The sequence below is a fragment of the Ochlerotatus camptorhynchus genome, unplaced genomic scaffold (assembly GCF_037179485.1).
Source record: "Ochlerotatus camptorhynchus isolate MF236.1 unplaced genomic scaffold, CSIRO-AGI_Acam_v1.1 ptg000105l, whole genome shotgun sequence".
Taxonomy (NCBI): domain Eukaryota; kingdom Metazoa; phylum Arthropoda; class Insecta; order Diptera; family Culicidae; genus Ochlerotatus; species Ochlerotatus camptorhynchus.
In genome coordinates this window covers 3,400,862-3,419,881 of record NW_027040595.1, presented here as the reverse complement: position 1 = coordinate 3,419,881, position 19,020 = coordinate 3,400,862, and the positions used below count along the sequence as shown (strand labels likewise).

The following is a 19,020-nucleotide window of genomic DNA, read 5'->3' as shown; positions in this document are numbered from 1 at the left end:
GTGTATGTCTCCCTAACGAAGGATGAAAACACATCAAACAAATACAATGTTGGGCCTTTTCTGAAATTATTTTAGCTTTCGCATTGCCTTAAATGAGCGGGAATTGGTACTCAAAAGGTACAACATATTTCTTGCACTGTAAGTATTTAGGCCCATGTCATCGTGTAAATTCCGCATGCGCAGAGAAATGATTTTTTAAATCAAATGGATATATTTTTGGCCAGTGCCTAATCTATTTTTGGTATTGATTCAAATATATTATTCGGTTAATTAAAAGAAGAATATTTTTGAATCAACAAACCGGTTGTAGAGTCAATAATCTGTTTGTTGATTCCAAAAACCATTTTGTTGATCCAAAAATATGTTTTGTTGAAATAGTGATACAATATGATTGAAACAATAACAAAATACATTAGGCCCTGAAACAAAAATCCATTGTTCCTGCGTGCAGGATTGAATAAATCGATTTTAATAAACAGAAGCAAACAACCCGTTAGGTTTTATTCCAGAATTACTTAATGGCATGATGAAATATATAAAAAAATATATATGTACACATTTAAAAAAAAACATCTAAAACTCTCTCTCTGAGCATTAAGCGAATTGGTGCCATACAAACTATTGATTTCGTTGGTATCCTTTGGAATTCGACACTTTTAAGGCATAGCTTATTCAGTCTTCAGCTGTGGTAATTTTACCCTAAACAATGGCATCAGCTGTCGGATTCTTCCGCAGATGCCGCATCACTTTTTCCACAAAGGTATCCGCATCGTCATACTCATCGTCATCTTCGATGTGATAGAGCAATTGTCGCTCTTCGGCATCCTTCAGCAACTCCGACCACACGTTCGCATCCTGGCGAAGAAAATAATACTTAACGTCTACGTATTACATGTCTACGGTCTATGATAGTTACCCTCAAATCATAAAAGTTTCCGCACATCACCAGGCACTTCCTCGCACGCGTTAACGCCACATTGAGCCGTTGAGGATTGCCGAGAAATCCAGTGCCGATCGTTCGTGCCAGGGAGATGATCACCACATCATACTCCTGCCCTTGTACTGAATCGATCGACAGCACCGACACCTGCGTTATACTCTTCGCGTGCAGGAACTTCTCACACTCACGTTTATGGCGAGTGTACGGCGTAATGATTGCGATAGATGTGTGTCTATCGCAATACTGCATGATTTCCGTCAGTAACTTAAGCACAAAATGAATTTCTTCATTGTTGTAGATTTGATGTTCCATTTGTGTTTGGTTTTGCTGACACTCCAAACTGAAGACGGTGTAAGGCTTAAAGGGGAACCCATCGCACTTGGTCGCTCTCGGATCGCTCGTTAGCTTGCCATCGTAGAAGAATTCGTTTGGCCATTTGAGAATTTCCGGGTGCATTCGATACTGTGTGGTTAGCATTTTTACACCTTCCAGGCTTGTGCCGATGAAGGAGTTTTGAATTCTCGAAAATAGAGAATTTTTTAGACCCGCTTCGGCACATTCCTTACCAAACACTAGGGGCGGTAGCTGTTTGACGTCTCCTACCAGGATCAATTTCTTCACGTCAAACTGCAGAGGGGTGAAGGAAGCTATTTCTGTGCACTGTGTTGCCTCGTCGATGATACAGACATCGAATTTCAGCGATTGTATGTAATCTGTTAGGCCTCCGCAACTGCCAAGCGTAGTACAGATTACGTCTGCTTTAGCAACAAACTGCTTTTTGGCATGCATTTCCATGTTTCGACGGTCTTTGTCATGAAGGTCAATTTCGTCAACGTTTCCCGGCAGCAGGCCTTTGATTTTATCAAACTGACTCTGCAGCTGATCAATTTCATCCTGCAAGCGGGAACTTTGCAACAGACTACCGCCGCCGTAAGGGATTGTACTGCGAAGGTACTTAATCCTCTTGTCCAGCGTTTCTTTCTGCGAAATCAAGTTGATGAGAATTTCTCCAGCAAAACTAAGATACGACTTACCTGTAAGTAGTATGTTTCGAACATGGGATCTTCATCTCTCAGCTTCCTACACTTGATCTGTTCGTTGACGTGCTTCCGTGCCAAATCATCAAGGAACACTATCCTACATTCTGGATTCACCTTGGTCGATGCGCCAGTCCTCAGCATATTACACCGTTCGTCCTTATCTGCAAAACGACATTTTGAACCTGACATGTTCACTATTTACCAGTGCTAGTCAACGACTTACTCAATAACCTTAACAACTTCATCAATTTTAGCACGATTACATCAACGGCGGTGTTTGATTGAGCACAGACCAGTATTTTCAATCGACGCTCTGGAATTCCCCTGCGCAGCTGCAGCACCAAGTTACTGATCAGTCTGGATTTACCTGTACCAGGTGGTCCTTGGATCAACATAATGTGCGGCCTGGAAATGTCCAAACACTGTCCAAACACACTCAGCAAAATGTCACCCTGTTGGACGTTGAGCGCTTCCTTTCGGATATGATCTGTCGTTAGTTGATACTCGCGTGGAAACCGTCGCTGCCAATCAATACTTACCTTTCCTTTGTAGGAATGTCGATCAATCTGTCCACCAACGCTGTAGAAGTTACTCCTCGGCGAGAGTATGTTTTCCAACAGGGGAGAATCCTGAAGGTTGAACAGAACGTGGAACTGCCGCATGTGCAGATTAATCTGTGTCAGCGAAAGGATTCGATAGTTCTCCCCATGACCATCCCGCATCCGTTGAGCTATGGGAGTCTTGGCGGTTTCAATTGTACAATGGAAGAACTTGATGCCGTTTTCTTCCGAGTATTGAATTTGCTGACGACGTCCAGTCACGACCGCAGGGAAACGCACGTCGTTCCCATTGCCTTTGTCTCTGAATAGGATAAGCACATAGTCTTTGTTGTTGATGGTCTGTTTTTGGTTACTTTCCACTGAAATTAGATGGGAAAATTTTGTCATAATCGTTAAGTTTATTGAACTTTCAAATTAATTGATTAATTATAGACGAAAAACAACCCAATTGTACATTGGTGGAAGGATAAAATGAAGGTAAGCATATGTATATCTTGCTAAACTTATTATTGTTGATGGAGAATCACAATATGGTGAGTTGACAGCCTGGAAGGAGCGGGTAAGATGCGCCAACACGTTGGCAGCCGATCAACGCGAGGATGTGCAAGCTGAGAGCAGGTGTACGACGGCTGTTCACAACGGGATGTCAAAATCGTCATCGGCGACATGAACGCTCAGGTAGGACGGGAGGCACGGGAGACGGGAGGATATCCACAAAGCAACCTGGAGACCACCTGACCAACACGCAGAAAAACAAATGAATCCCGTTCTAATCGACGGGAAATTCTTCTCCGACATTATCAACGTCCGCACGTACCGTAGTGCGAACATAGATTCGGACCATAGATTGCAGTATGCATGCGCTCAAAACTCTCGACGGTGCATAACACCCGTCGAAGTCGAACGCCGCGACCCCACCTTAATTACGGTACGCCAGAGTTGCCCAGGATTACGCGCAGCAGTTGGAAGCTGCACTACCCACGGAAGAGCAGCTTGACACAGCTACTCTTGAAGATGGTTGGAGGGACATCCGTTTCGACATAGGTAGTACCATAGAGGTAACTCTATGGCTCAGCTCTGGTACTCTCTTCGGTCCCAAGCTAATCGATGCACCCCTCGAAACATACAGCGAATTCGTTTATTATTCAGTTCCAACCTGGATCGGGTATCAAGATTGGGCCTGCTTGTTTTCTGACAAACGTCAGTTTGTTCGTTTGTTTTTAAAACCTAGCTCAGGTTGAGGTTCGCACTGACAAAAAGTTCGGTTTCGCACTGGGTTGGAACTGGTTCCAACCCCGATAATAAACGAATTCGCTAATAGTCCTCTCCAGGCCGGTTCGTATTGGTGCGATTTGCGTGTGTTAGTGAGATGAAATTTTTTGTTAGCTGTGAGAAATTTTTTGTTTGCTGTAAGAACTGTCATTCTAAAGTAAAAATAAACAACAAAACGAAAACAAACCCTACGCTTGCACGGTAACAGTGAAGTACCCTTTTGTAAGTAAAGGTTAACCCATTTTTGATAAAGGTGGCTTTACTCGTTAATAAGTAAATTATTTTAACAAAATGAGTTTCTGCTAACATTAGCTAACAGTTACTACCTAATTGGCATAATGAATTACTCATTAATTAGTGGTGCCGCTTTTATTGACAATGGGTTAACTTTTACTCATAAATGGATGTTTGATACTTACCGTGCACATGACAGTATACGCTAGTGTGTGTAAAATTATGTTATTAGTGTAGTGTTCGTGAGATTCTGCTTGGAGAACTCTATAGGAAAATCCACGAACCCCTCATTTGATCTGTCAAACTTGCATAGCAAATAAAAACAAATATATTGTAGTACTAGAATTTCACCTAGAATGGGGACGTTAATCGATTTGCTTGGGACCAATAGGCTAGTCCTAAGAGGAAGAGAAGACAACTGTACGGATGGTAGAAAAGTTTACTTACCACTACAATTGAGAACAAACGTCCGTCCCTGCGAGCGGATCTGATTCACCTTCATCTGGATCGGTTGCTGGGCACGTTTCTTCACCTCCACATACTGGCCCAGAATGTCATGGAACAGTTCCGTCTTCAATATAGGCAGCACAATTTGCTTGTAGGCCTCAAAATCGGCATACTCTTCGACCATCGGTAACAGTTTCTCCCCGCTAATTTTCGCATCCATCGGATTATCAAACCAATCCGCATTCCAGCTGGTTATATTCTGGATGATGTCATTCTGGCAGCTTTCTTGCGACATATCTCGGAAAAAATCATTATTGTCCTTGTACATTCTAGTTTGCACGGTCATGTAGTTTCCGTCGTCGATTTCGAATGTGCGTGTTTCGGTCAGCGATTCTTTCCATTTGACACGATTCTGGGTCATCTTGCGGGTCAGTCCGAGCGGAGATCTCAGAATCGATTTCATTCGCGAAGGGCCCTGCCGGATGGGTGAGAATACTGCAGCAGGAAGAGGTTCTGGCTTATGATTGTTGTTGAGGGGCAGTAGTTTCGCCACGGGATTCGAAGTAGGAGGCAGGTGGATGTTATCTAAAATGGACAGAATCGAGTCTCCGTGTGTAGTGGTAGATGATGGCTTCTGTGTGACCGATGTTTTGCGTAGGGGAATTTTGAAAGCCGGTGCATTTTGGGCAACGCGACTAACTTTGGCGACACTATTGAATGTCAGCTTAGGGGCTTTCCTGACTTCAATATCGATCATATTGTCTATCGATGGAACGTTTGTCAAGGAGGTGGACTGTGTGCAAATGAAATCATCATCGATAGCATTGCCAAGAGAACTCGATTGCTGGCGAATCGGTGGCTTGCTCGGTCCGGGAACTTGCTCGGTAAGGAAAGCTCCACGATTGCTGGGGGTAAATTTGACCTTTGGTTTTGTTAAGGCTTTAGAATTTTTCGAATCACCATCGTTGGATTGATTTTTCTTCGCAGTTATCTCTTTCAGCTTTTGCTTACGAGCCTCTTTAGTGAGGTCCGGCGGCGCCTGTCGAACGGGAGAGTGCTTGGCGAGCTTTGGTGGTTTTTTGTTTAAAGACGCTGAAACGAGAAATGGATGTATGGTAAATCTGTAGACGCATTTCAGCACGTCCTATGAACTTACCTGCACTGACGCTCATTCTTCGTTTCACTATATGATGCGGCTCAATAACAGGAATTTTCTTGCTAATCCAGGCATTAGAGGCACTGTTGGAATTCTTTTCTTTCACCGGTGTGCGTCCAGCATCTGGTGATTTAAGGGTCGTTTTGGAACCACTAGGAACTGTCATTGATGGAACGGATCCAGGGGGATCCAAAGATGTTTGGCTTTTCAGATTAGGTGAAACATACGACGCATCAGGCTGTTTCTGCTTCTCTTCCTGCGTTAACTCTTCATAAAAATTATCCAGAAATTCATCGCGTTCCTCTTGTCTAGTTTTAGTGTAGCTAATTTCGGGAGATGGTACTTTTTCAATTCCTGGAAGATTCAATTTATCAGTAGTCGAAGAGGACGATTGTTTCCGTTCAGGGCTACCAAGCGATGTTGTTGCCTCTGGTTCTTCCAGCACTATATCAAGGATATCGTCAGGGATGTCTTGATCTCTAGAGCAATACTCGTCAATTTCAATTGGTTTTACACTGGGTAGTGCCGAAATAAATCGATCAGCATCTTCCAATGTTCTCGCTTTACTTTTAAGGGGCGAATTTCTTTGGGACAAACGCTGAAACCACCGTTTCGAATCTTCAAGATAATCGTCGTCCTCGTCATCGTCAGTGATGTAAATTGGCGTGTCGTCCAGTAGTAAAGGTGACATTCTTGGTGAATCATTTTCCACTTTAATTTGCCTTTCAATCGGCTGCTCCGGTTCTGGATCATCTTCCTCCTGTGTGTCTACCTCCTGTGCTTCTTTCTTTATTCGCCGATAGAAAGATTGCGTTAATCTCAGTTCGCTGAAATCTTCCTCATCTTCAGCTTCATCACTGTCGTCCAACGATATTGCTGATGCACTACTTTGCGCTGCTGGACGTTCTGGACTCAGACATGCGTATGAATCTTGAAAACGCTCATCGATCTCATCTAAATCTATAACTTGATCCGTTGCCTTGTTATTGTTATCACAATAGTCGTCAATTAGCTTTATATCTCCAACGGGGGTTTTATCGGGAGACTTTTGTCGATCTCGGTGGAGACCATTACTCTTATCCCAGTGGCTTTCGGGTTGGCCTTTACTAGAACTACTTCCACTGCGTTCGCGCTTCTCATCTCTATGTTTATGATGCGATTTGTGGTCCTCATGCCTTCGACTAGAACTGGATGCTTGCTCGTGACGACCTTTCTTTTTATCATCGTGAGATCTAGGGGTTTTTTCATGCTCTCGATGTCTCCTTTCGTCTTTATCTTTGGATGACTTCCTCTCCTGCCTATCGTCTCTATTTTTATCGTCAACGGCATTTGATTTCGCTCTTTCCTCCTTCGACGCTTTTTTCGCTTTAGAAATCTCGACATTATCCTCTTCCTGTTGTCTATTTTCTTTGTCGGCCTGAACTTCTTTTTGGCGATTCTTTTCTTCTTCCTTCTGACGCTTTTGTTCTTCAAGCTCCTTAGACTTTATTTCTGTTTCCTTGAGAATACTTTCGTCCAACCGAGTTACTCTTTCTGACGTTTCCAGATACTGCACAGCCTCGTCATCCGACGACAAATCAATCCTCTCCACAATCCGATACAAACGCTCATCCCTTTTCGCGGGATTTGCCGGACCCGCAATTTCCTTCTGCTGTGGCACTTGCTGCAAAGCGAACACCTTGACGTCTTCTGGTTCCTCATCACTGCCCAGAATCATATCAACGTCACCCTGTCGAACGATCCGATTTCGATCCTTGCAGACCTGAAACAACAGCACATGGCTGTTCGTCCTGTAGAACGATTCATCTTGCTGACAAGGAGTGCCGATACCAATGAGATCGCCTTCCTTTAGGATGATTGACCCAGGATGTTCACGACTGAACTTGCGATCGTTTACGTACGTTCCCGTCGTGGACTGCCAAAATACAATTACATATATTCCACATGAATCTATTTATGCACACTCAACTCACCGTTTCGTCCGTCAAAGTGGCCACCCCGTTTTGGCAGCTGATAATACAATGCCTCTTGGAAATATGTTGGAAGTGTATCTGTTAATAAAAGATACCATTTTACGAGGCCGTTTAACTCAAGGCCAATGAATTCCACCCACCTTATTCAACTCAATAACCGAACGAACCGATCGGCTGATATCGGTTTCCTCTCCTATGTTAACAATAAGGTAGTCGGTCTGATGCAACCGTCTCAAATACCAACGCGTAGTTTCCCTGTATTTTTGTGAAAACAAAAAAGGTCATTGTTTTGGAATTTATGGTGGATAGTGTAAACATCCGCAAATCCTGTTCTTACCTGTAATCCATAATCTATAACGATTGCTTGGCAGCTTGAACTAAGAAATTTCACAATATAATTGAAAAACAACAATTCAACAGTCCCAACATCACAAATTATTGCGCAAATTCGGGAAATGCCGAATGGCCAAAAAAATCTTCACATGAAAACCGCTCGTTACTTGGCGACGTTACCGTGAGCTTGGAGACGGGGTCATCATAAATTACGTAGTATTTTTTTTAGATTCTAAACCACCATTAAACGTACGGTATACGGTACCAAACCTCACTCTGTAGGGTAACGAGATTTCACTTGATAACTGTTTTATTATTATTCACAAGCGAGTGACGAATAGGAAGCAAAACAAACATTATTTATTTTATTACGGCATAACATAACCGCCATAGCATTTCTCCAGAACTGTTTGCTCTGTTTATGGACGGTCAACGTCGTTTTGTTATCGTTTGCGCAATGATGCCAGTTTTCAGCATAAATCTAGACCAACAATTGAAATAAGCGGAATAACCAAACGTAAACAACGACTTCAAATACAAATTTCTCGAAAATCAATCGCAATCTAACACCAGCATCTAAAAGAGCAAACTTCTTTTATCGAATGACATTGTTAGTTTGCGTGGGTGTATTCTGACTCTCGAGAAATTTGCGTTTAAAGCCATTGTTTACGTTTGCTTGTTTCGCTTATTTCAATTGTTGGTCTAGAAACATAAACGGCATGCTGGCGCACGCTATTTAAAAACTTCCCAAAATTGGGTAAAATCCACACAGATCGATCAAAACTGAACCTACACTCAAAGATAAATTAAATCAAAAAAGCTTAAAAAGTATACAGATTCCCGCTTCACCTTATAGACCTTTTTGACGTTTAATCGTATTTCTCTATCTAGCACACATGGATGAATGCACGGTTTGTTTTCCCACTAATTTGTTTCCCTCTTGCTCGCACTCGTTCGATTGAAATGGTGCAGTAGTGTGCGCCGATTAAACGTCAAAAAGCCCTATTGAATCCGAGCCATTATTACTTCGGCAGTACACAGCAAAAAAAAATGTAAAATCGATCAACGTAATTCAAGCTGATGTATGAAATAATGATGTAATAGCAAAACGCAGATACAATATTACATCAATGGATGTAATTTTGTTCGCAAAATCGATGTACATTGTACAATGTGATATTACACAACCGATGGATTGACCTGGTTGCAGCAGTTTCGATGTAATATTCAACAACTTTTTTTGCTGTGTAGTCATGCATGATTAAAACGAAATAATCTTTGCAGTATTAAATATTATTCTTTTTCAATACTGATATAAAATTAAAAAAATATTAAAATTCAATTAAAAGTTATTAAAATAGAATCAAATATGATTAAAATTTATTAAAAAGAGATAATCTTCAATCTAAACAACCATGATTAAACTGGGATTAATGTCAGATGCTTAGTTTTTTTTAAAGAGAGTATTAATTTTTAATCTTTCGATATGATAAAACGGAGTTTAATGTCAAATTGATTAAATTTCAAGCAAAATGCGAATAGTTTAATTTATCAGTGTTCCCAAAAATGGGTAAACAATGTTGGGAGTAGAAATACTAGAAGGAGAGATGAGCGGAGAGAATGTTTTGAGCCAAATGAACTGTCAAAATCTGAGCCAAACGAACATTCCCATTAGATTTTTTTCCGAGGATTTCTTATTCTTACTAGATTAAATTTGAGAGTATTGCATTCGAACAGAAATTCAATCACCTTTATGTTTCGTGTGCTTCTCAAATTTAACTAGTTTTTGGAATCAAAAGCAATATTCTAGCTCTATTTTTTTTTTTTTTTTTTTTTGCACAATTCAATGATTTTTATAGTCTAAGATTCAAAATACCAATCCACGATAGCTAATTCAGTTTGTGTAAAACTATGTGCTAATGTATGTTTCTTTTTCTTGGATTTTACCTACAATCAGTTGACAAAATTTGTGAGCAAACAAAATGAGAGAAAAGGATATATATATATATGTATAGGTAGAACAACTATTGGTTCTTGCGATCTACAAACAATCGTCTTAAAACTAGGTTAGTAAATATGAAAGTCATGCATGATTAAAACGAAATAATCTTTGCAGTATTATATATTATTCTTTTTCAATACTGATATAAAATTAAAAAAATATTAAAATTCAATTAAAAGTTATTAAAATAGAATCAAATATGATTAAAATTTATTAAAAAGAGATAATCTTCAATCTAAACAACCATGATTAAACTGGGATTAATGTCAGATGCTTAGTTTTTAAAGAGAGTATTAATTTTTAATCTTTCGATATGATAAAACGGAGTTTAATGTCAAATTGATTAAATTTCAAGCAAAATGCGAATAGTTTAATTTATCAGTGTTCCCAAAAATGGGTAAACAATGTTGGGAGTAGAAATACTAGAAGAAGAGAATGAGCGGAGAGAATGTTTTGAGCCAAATGAACTGTCAAAATCTGAGCCAAACGAACATTCCCATTAGATTTTTTCCGAGGATTTCTTATTCTTACTAGATTAAATTTGAGAGTATTGCATTCGAACAGAAATTCAATCACCTTTATGTTTCGTGTGCTTCTCAAATTTAACTAGTTTTTGGAATCAAAAGCAATATTCTAGCTCTATTGATTAATTGATCTTAGTTGGTTAGTTAATGGCACCAACAAATGTGCAAAATATTGCGATGCAATCAATTATTAATTTACACGTAAATCGAATCAAAAGTTAAAGTCATGAGAAATGCTAAGTTTTAGCCACAAACGAAGAGACAGACGGAGCGGCTCGAAAACTTTGGTGACTAACCTGCTATTGCAATTTTTCAGTGTACCATATGGCAACACCACTACTACTGGATTGTACCACATGGCAACACTTCTACTAGATTGAACTAGCATTTTCACCAAATGTACTAGAATGTTTTGGTTTTATCTCTTTCACTCTACTCAAAACTGAAATCCATAAAAAAATGACAAAATGATACGCACTCTTTGCACTCTGTCAAAGAATCATTGTACACAAAATCAACTTTGTTCAAATCAAAACAAAAAACTAACCCATCTGGTGGATGATGGCACAAGCTTCCAAGAAAATTCTATTACAGTGAACCACATTATTTAAATGGATTTCTTCGCCAGTTAGTCGTCTGTCACTTCGTTTGTGGTTTTAGCAAGGGTTGCAAGATAATTTAGATAAAAATCCCTGCTGCCGAATTGTATTTTGTTTTCTCCGCCTATCTCTCCCTCTGAGTATTTCTAGTTGGGAGTAACAAGTTGACAAATGGACAACATCGACATGAACCCGATCGACTTTCATTTGTCAACTAGCCATTCCCAACACGGTGTTTCGTGAAAACCCATTAATGGGTAAAAAATACCCATTTTCAAACCATGTATGCAGCTGTCGAAAAATGGGGAAATTTTGAAATCTTAAAATGGGTAAAAAATACTCATTTAAAGAATCAGTCCATGCTTGAATAATGGGTATATTTTTACCCACTCAAGCCTAGTATACAGATCGCAGCGCAACAAAAATTGAAGCCCGTGAAAAATCATGAAATTTTGCTAGCGAAAAACGTTGTGAAAAAATGTTTGTGGAACATTTTCCAGTTTCCTTTTTTCGCAGTTTACAGTTCATGTGAAATGAAATCGATCAGTTTACACCTCCGGTGAAGTGAAAATCTGACAGAAACGCTCTCCCAAAACGTCAACTTTTCGCTTAGCTGCTTTTTTTTTGCGCGAGCGCTGCATGCGCGAAAAAAAAATAAACGTAAGCTAAAAAGATGCGATCCACAAAATTAGATTTCACTGGATCGTTTCTGTTTACAGCGAGGGGCACGCAATAGCCTTTTTGACTGCGTTGGATTTAAAGTACAAGGTGTTCAACTATGTAATTAAGTAATTAAAAATGAAAATTAAGTATTTCATGTAATTAAATTTAATTCCGCGTAATCAAAGCAGTGCCAGTGTAATTACTGTAATTGAAACACGTACTTCAATTTGATTACGTAATTAATGTAATTAAAAATAAATTTTCTGTAATTAATGTAATTAAAGTTACACAAATGTAATTAAAACCATACCCAAATCCTTATTCTTGAACTATTTAAAAAAAATTGAAGAAAACCCTTAACACATACTCGAATGAATCAATTTATTCAAAAACTCTTCTTACACCCCGAAATACGCCCATTAATGTTTTACTAGACTACAAACATGACCAATTATCCGAATACTTATACTAAATTTCTTGAAGCACCATGCTAGAGTTGGAAACTGAAATAATCCACTCGCGACAATCGATTTCAATTTCGTTTTGTACGTTCAACATAATGTCGTATCTAGTGCACTGTATTCGTTGAATAATGCGCTTTAATGCAGAACTAGAATAAAATCGATTGTCACGAGTGGGTTATATCGGTTTACAACTCAAGCGACAATATACAGTGAAAAGGAAGTGATACTCATAATGAGGGCCGTGATTGCCATACAAATGAAATGGGAATCACTTAGTTGTGACGACAAGTCTTCAAATTTTACATTTTCTTAAATTTCCTCCCGATCAAAAAATGTTCGAATTTTAAGCCATGCTCGCAGCACAGTTCTACAGATGATGATTTTAGCTTGTGCCTGTATTTGCGATGTATTTTTTTTTTAATTTAGGATCAATTGAAGAAAAATTTAATCTAGCCGAAAATAGTACAGTTGTACAACAGATTGAAGGGAGGAGTGGGTACACTAGATAAAGCGACCGCGAGATACACTTGCAAATGGCGAACGAACAGATGATCGTTTGCTGTTTTCATGAACCTTACGGATATGTGCTCCAATAATGCGTATTTCCTATTTACAATTGCATATCTGCATTACCTACCGAATGACAAGAGCCGAAAGCGGAAATTTTAAGACTGGCTGGCAAAGGAGTTGGCACTTGAACAAGTCAAAGAACGAATTGAAAGAAAAGGATTGACAAATAATAGGGGAAATGCAGGTAATGCCGGCCTAAGTGTCCCTAATTTGGGCCCATACATAAATTCAGCAATCGACTAAATTTTCAATAGCAACCAAAAATATCCATTAGTAACTTGTGCCATTCTTGCAACAACCTACATCAACCAAAATCTTTGCATCAAGATTATAAATGTGGTTCTGGACGAAAGAGGTGTTCGATTTGTTCTCGTTCCAATGATGAAAAGGTAAAATCATTGTGTCATGTATGTCTTAAAGCTACATGTAAGAAACATAAATCGGAAGAAAAGGGGTACTATTTTTGTAATAGCTGTTGGGCTTGCGTACACTGTTGAATAAGAAAAACAGTTAAAATCATAAGAATTAAAACATGTCTAGTACAACTTCTTAATTCTATTGAATCAGCATAGGGATGAAATGAACAACTGTCTTAATTCGATAATTTACTTTAGGTGTAACAGCATTCCTGGGAATACTGGATCGCGTCTGGGATAGCAAATTTGAACTCTTAATGTGGTCATTACGGACGGAGTTTCGTAAAATAATGAAGTTTGATATGTCACACGAGGGGTTCTGGTTCTTATTGGGAGTTGGATATTTACCCGGGGGGGGGACAATTTAATGGGACTGTGGACTGTCTAAGACCATTATTAGCCGTGCAGAATCATGAAGTTTGATATGTCGCACGAAGGATTTTGGCTCTTGTCGATAATTGACAATATACCCGGGAACACCGGAACATGCCAGGGAGGGCCAATGGGATCGTGGGCTCTCAAAAAGACCATCACTGGCCGAGTTCAGCAGAATCATAAAGTTTGATATGTCGCATGACGTGTTTTGGTTCTTGTGGAGAATCGGTCACTTGCCCGGGGACACAGGAACATGCCCGAGAGGGCTAGTGTGACCGTCGAGTCTCATTAAGGCCATTACCAGCCAAAATTTGGAAAATCATGATTTTGATATTTCGCACGATGGGTTTTTGGTTCTTGTTGAGAATTGGCCACTTCTCCGGGGGCACCGGAACATGTCTGGGAGGGCTAGTGTGACCATGGACTCTCAATAAGACCATTACTGGCCAAGATTTGTAAAATCATGAAGTTTGATGTGTCGAACGATGGGTTTTGTTCTTGTTGAGAATTGGCCATTTCCCCGGGGGCACCGGAACATTCCCGGAAGGGCTAGTGTGACCATTGACTTTCAATAAGGCCATTACTGGCCAAGATTTGTAAAATCATGTTGTTTTATATGTCGCATGATGGGTTTTGGTTCTGGTTAAGAATTGGCCACTTCCCTGGGGACACCGGAACATGTCTGGGAGGGCTAGTGTGACCATGAACTCTCAATAAAACCATTACTGGCCAAGATTTGTAAAATCATGAAGTTTGATATGTCGCATGATGTGTTTTGGTTCTTTTTAAGAATTGGCCACTTCCCCGGGGCACCGGAACATTTCCGGGATGCCTAATGTGATTGTGAACCGTCGGAATAGCTGCCACTGGTCCAATTACATCGTTTGAGAGAAAAAACATGATGTTCATCGTGTGTGTACTTATTACAGAACAATAAAGCCGAATGCCGACCAAAAGTGACCCCAACGGGAACCGAAATAACTCCGGAACCATGAATTGATCAAAATATTTTCAGATGTATTCGAAAACTTCAATAGATTCCCGATAAAATGCAATTTGTTGTAAAGAAAAATATTGAGAAATTATGTTTTTAGAGCTAATTGAATTTTGAAATCTATGCAAATTTAGACATTAGGCACGCAAAGGTTAACATAATTTTCTATTGTAATTCTGTTTTCGTTCAAATCCACCAAATTAAATTCGTTATTTCTTAGGTTGAACCAGGTAGCACAAACAAACATTCCTGTCATTGTCTGATTTGTGATCCAGGATATAGTTCATTGCCCTGCCAACACCTCGGCAGTATTGAAATCCGACTACATTTCCAATCACGAACTGATCGTTGCATGTGAATTGGCACCAATCACCAACGTAGATTTCCTCGTAGGTCCCAGGAGATGTATGTTTATAGGGTCTATTCTGAAGTCATAACAGCGGTAGCGATACAATTTATCAGAGCTGACATTATCCTTAACGTAGCAAAAGGGCCTGTGATATTTTTTTTTCACGGGTCAATAACGAAGGGGTCTAACGGTACGCTGGGGGGAAATTGAAGTACATTTCTCGTTGTACATTAATGGAGTTAATGTACTTAATTTATGCGACTTGTAATTAAAGTTGAAATTTGTACTTAAAAGTAATTAAATCAAAAAATTTCCGACGCTTGTAATTAAAGTAATTAATCATGTAGTTAACTGTAATTATTGTACTTAAAAAAGGCTTGCGTAGGAGTTAAAGGTTATTGCGTGCCCCTCGGTTTACAGTTCAAAGCGAAGTGAAAAATTTTCCAAATGCGTTTTTCGCGCAGGTGAAAAATTTAGTATTTTGTATGAGGTTTTCGCTTCGCTTCGATCTCTATACATGCCTTAAATGAGGAGGGGCACTTTTAGCGGAAATGGGTGTTTGTATACCCATTAAGGGGTTTTTGCGAAACACCGTGAACATGGTTTGCCAATTTTCGGGTAGGTTCAGTTTTGACCAATCTGGGTGGATTCTATCCAAATTTGGGAGTTTTGAAATTGGTTTAAAGCTCCAGCTGGTATTATCAAACTAACTCTAAGACCAGAAGGTTCCGAAGAAACGTGCTCAACTTTTTGGCTCAGCTCTAGTACTCTCTTCGGTTCCAAGCTAATCGATGCACCCCTTAAAACATAGGAAAATCCACGAACCCCTCATTTTATTTATCAAACTTTCATAGCGAATCAAAACACACATAGTGTAGTACTAGATTTTCGACTAGAATTGGGTTCCTTAATCGATTTGCTTGGGAACAATAGGCTAGTCAAGTAGTGAGCCAATTTAAAATCGTTAGTTTCGTATTGATTGTTGGCATTATCCTCGGATTAAATCCCGATATCGGAATAATTTCCTTCAAACGGTGTGGATGTGCTTGAAGGAAAGTTGCTTCTCGATGGTGATTGTGGGAGTAGCCTAACATTCCGGTATTGACGAGGCTGCTGAAGATCAAAACACATCGATTAGTAAAATCGGAAGCAAGATCGAAAAACTTCGAAAATTTTATCAACATACCTCCAAATCCCGTAACAGGAGTATCCTTCCGTATGATAGCGTTACCGAGGTGTCCCCATCTTATTATTCGTATCGTGCAGAAGGGTGGTGAATGACAAAATGTGGTAAAATTGAAGACACTGATGCTGTTCCTGCTAGTTGCTCGTTATCACAGCTGCTCTCGTTTTGTTGCTTATTCCGAGGCTTATTCCACCTGCCAAATTTAGCGGGAAACAATGGTCCAAAACTGTCAAAGCCCTAATAAAAAAATACCATAAAAGAACGATAACCAAAATAATAGAACAATTCCACAAATGGTTTGGATGATACCCCAAACACGTCGTTCAGCAAAATAACCATAACAAATTTATTAGGGAGACTTCACAATGAAGAGGTATTATTGACAGTTTTAGCAATAATCAATATCGAAATTCTAGTACCATACTATGTTTGTTATGATTCGCTATGAAAGTTGACGGCAGGAATGCGAAACAGAACAACAGCGAACGGATTCGGATCAGTTGTGGAAAAATAAAGAGCACACGCGAGATTAAACGTTTATCTTATTTATTGTCGAGCACTAAAAACACCGATCAGAACGCGGTAGCGAAACTTTGTATTCTGTTTATGTTTATTGTATTGTTCTGATTGTTCACCCTCATGCCAAGATGAATATATGTACAAAGGTGTACACAACAAACAAGGGGTGAATCCTGGGATGAATAAAGTGGTAAACCTTGCACATTCCACACTCCTCCTCAACGCTTTGCCACTTCACTGATTCTTCTCCAATCCCAGCATTTCGAAAAAGCGCCCATGCTTCTCCGGACCCAGGGGCTTCGTCATGATGTCGGCGATCATAATGTCCGTGTGACAATATTCCAAAACGATATCACCTTTTTCGCATAGCTCCTGGATGAACTTTTCCTTCGTACTGATATGTTTGGAACGCCGGCTCGATCGCTCCGTTTTCACGAATGCCAAACACCCTTGGTTGTCCTCTTTCAACACTGTCGGATCTCCCAGCGATTCACCGAAATCAGTTAGCAGCTGTCTTAACCACACAGTTTCTTGACAGGCTTCTGACAGGGCGACATATTCTGCCTCCATGGATGAAAGGGTAACACACTGTTGACGGCGGCTAGCCCACGAGATTAAGCCACCATGATAGTAGAATACTGATCCTGACGTTGATCTTCTGCTTGCAGGATCACCCGCCCAATCTGCATCGGAATACCCGACTAAGCCTTGATCGACAGCTCCACCTAAACGCAGATAGCAATCCGACGTAGCCTTCAAATATCTCAGAACGCGTTTAGCAGCGGTCCAATCTGCTTCGCTGGGAGCCGAAAAACTTCTACAAAGAATCGCCGTGGACGCAGCAATATCCGGTCGAGCAACAAACGACAAGTACAGCAGTCCACCAACTAGACACCTATATTTGGTAGCATCTTCGAACACTGCACTGTTGTTTCCATCTTTCAAAAAACCCTGATCCATCGGCGATCTAGTAGTCTTCGCTTCATGCATACCGTTCTTCGAAATGAGCTTCTCGATGTAATTCTTCAGCCGTATCCTGTAGCAATCTTCTCCACGTAGCACTTCTATTCCCAAGAAATGGCGAACTTCACCGAGATCCGTTAATTCGAACTCGTTACACAGACTGTGAACGATCTTCTTCACGATAGCATCCGATTTTCCAGATAACAACATATCATCCACATATACGAGCAGAAACACTTTTGTCTCACCTTCCATCTTCACAAACAAACACTGATCTGCACTAGATGCCTTGAATCCGAGCTTCGTGAGAACACTCTTCAACCTTGTGTTCCAGCATCTGGCCGATTGACGAAGGCCATAAATGCTTCGTTTTAAGCGGCACACTAACTCCTCCTGTCCTCGAGCTACGGAACCCGGTGGCTGCCGCATAAAAATTTCCTCTTCCAGCAATCCATTGAGGTAGGCTGTCTTAACGTCTAGGTGCCGAACCACCAACTTCTGGCTTGCAGTAATGGTGAGAAACATCCGCAAACTGGCTTGACGTGTCACCGGGGCAAAAACCTCATCAAAATCTATCCCGAACTGTTGGGTGAAGCCCTGTGCTACCACCCTGGCTTTGAATTTCACCACCTTGTCCTCTTCGTTACGCTTTACCTTAAAAATCCATTTGGATCCCACCACTTTACGGCCTGCAGGTAGCGGTACCAACTCCCATGTTTCGTTTCGTCGGAGGGAATCCAATTCTTCCGTCATTGCGCCACGCCACTCTGAGCTCTTCATAGCTTCTTTGTAGCTTACAGGTTCCTGCACTGCACAAGCTGCTATTCCTACGACGTAATCCTCAAGGAGGTGGGGATTCACTCCTTTGTTTCCCCTCTGCGACCGACGAACCAGGTCCGAACCTTCAGCTTCGTCATCTGATGCGTCAAAGTACTCGTCGTTGATCAAACTGGTATTCTCATCTTCCTCATTACTGGGTTCCTCCTTGAACGGCCGCAATTCTATGTCGTCTTCAACTTCCATTTGCTCCATAGAAACTGGGAACTCCACCGAGGATGTTCCGTTCCCGAGTTCCAAGAATCGGGCATCTCTGCTAACGGTGATTTTGGTAGTTTCTCGGTCAACGAATCTGTACCCCTTGTGTTCCATGGAGTACCCCACGAATGTGAGTTTACGAGCCTTTCCGTCAAGTTTGCTCCTCTTCATACCTGGCACATGTACATACGCAACGCTACCGAAAATCCTAAGGTGTCCCAGATCCGGCTTTCGTCCCCACCAGAGCTCGTAGGGAGTCTTCGGCACAGACCTAGATGGCAATCGGTTCTGGAGATACGTTGCGGTAAGAACAGCTTCGCCCCAGTATCGCTTCTCAAGACCGGAATCAAGGAGCATGCATGTTGCCATTTCCGTGATCGATCTATTTTTCCTTTCGGCAACACCG

At 40.6% G+C, this 19,020-nt stretch overlaps 1 protein-coding gene across 2 annotated transcripts; it reads right to left on the bottom strand.

Moving 5' to 3' along the window:
* Positions 1-541: 541 nt before the first annotated feature.
* On the bottom strand, positions 542-8,109 carry Setx (Senataxin). 2 transcript variants are annotated; one of them, XM_065219521.1, is made up of 10 exons: positions 7,960-8,109; positions 7,763-7,877; positions 7,623-7,700; positions 5,650-7,564; positions 4,494-5,585; positions 2,520-2,899; positions 2,204-2,453; positions 1,975-2,141; positions 917-1,921; positions 542-855 (listed from the first exon to the last, which is right to left on the bottom strand). In XM_065219521.1, exons 1-10 carry the CDS (start codon positions 7,968-7,970, stop codon positions 700-702), a joined length of 5,169 nt encoding a protein of 1,722 aa, XP_065075593.1. In that variant the 5' UTR covers positions 7,971-8,109; the 3' UTR covers positions 542-699. The 2 variants fall into 2 exon arrangements, with proteins under 2 accessions (XP_065075593.1, XP_065075592.1); XM_065219520.1 differs by having other exon boundaries at positions 2,204-2,899; positions 7,960-8,108.
* Between the last annotated feature and the right edge of the window lie 10,911 nt (positions 8,110-19,020).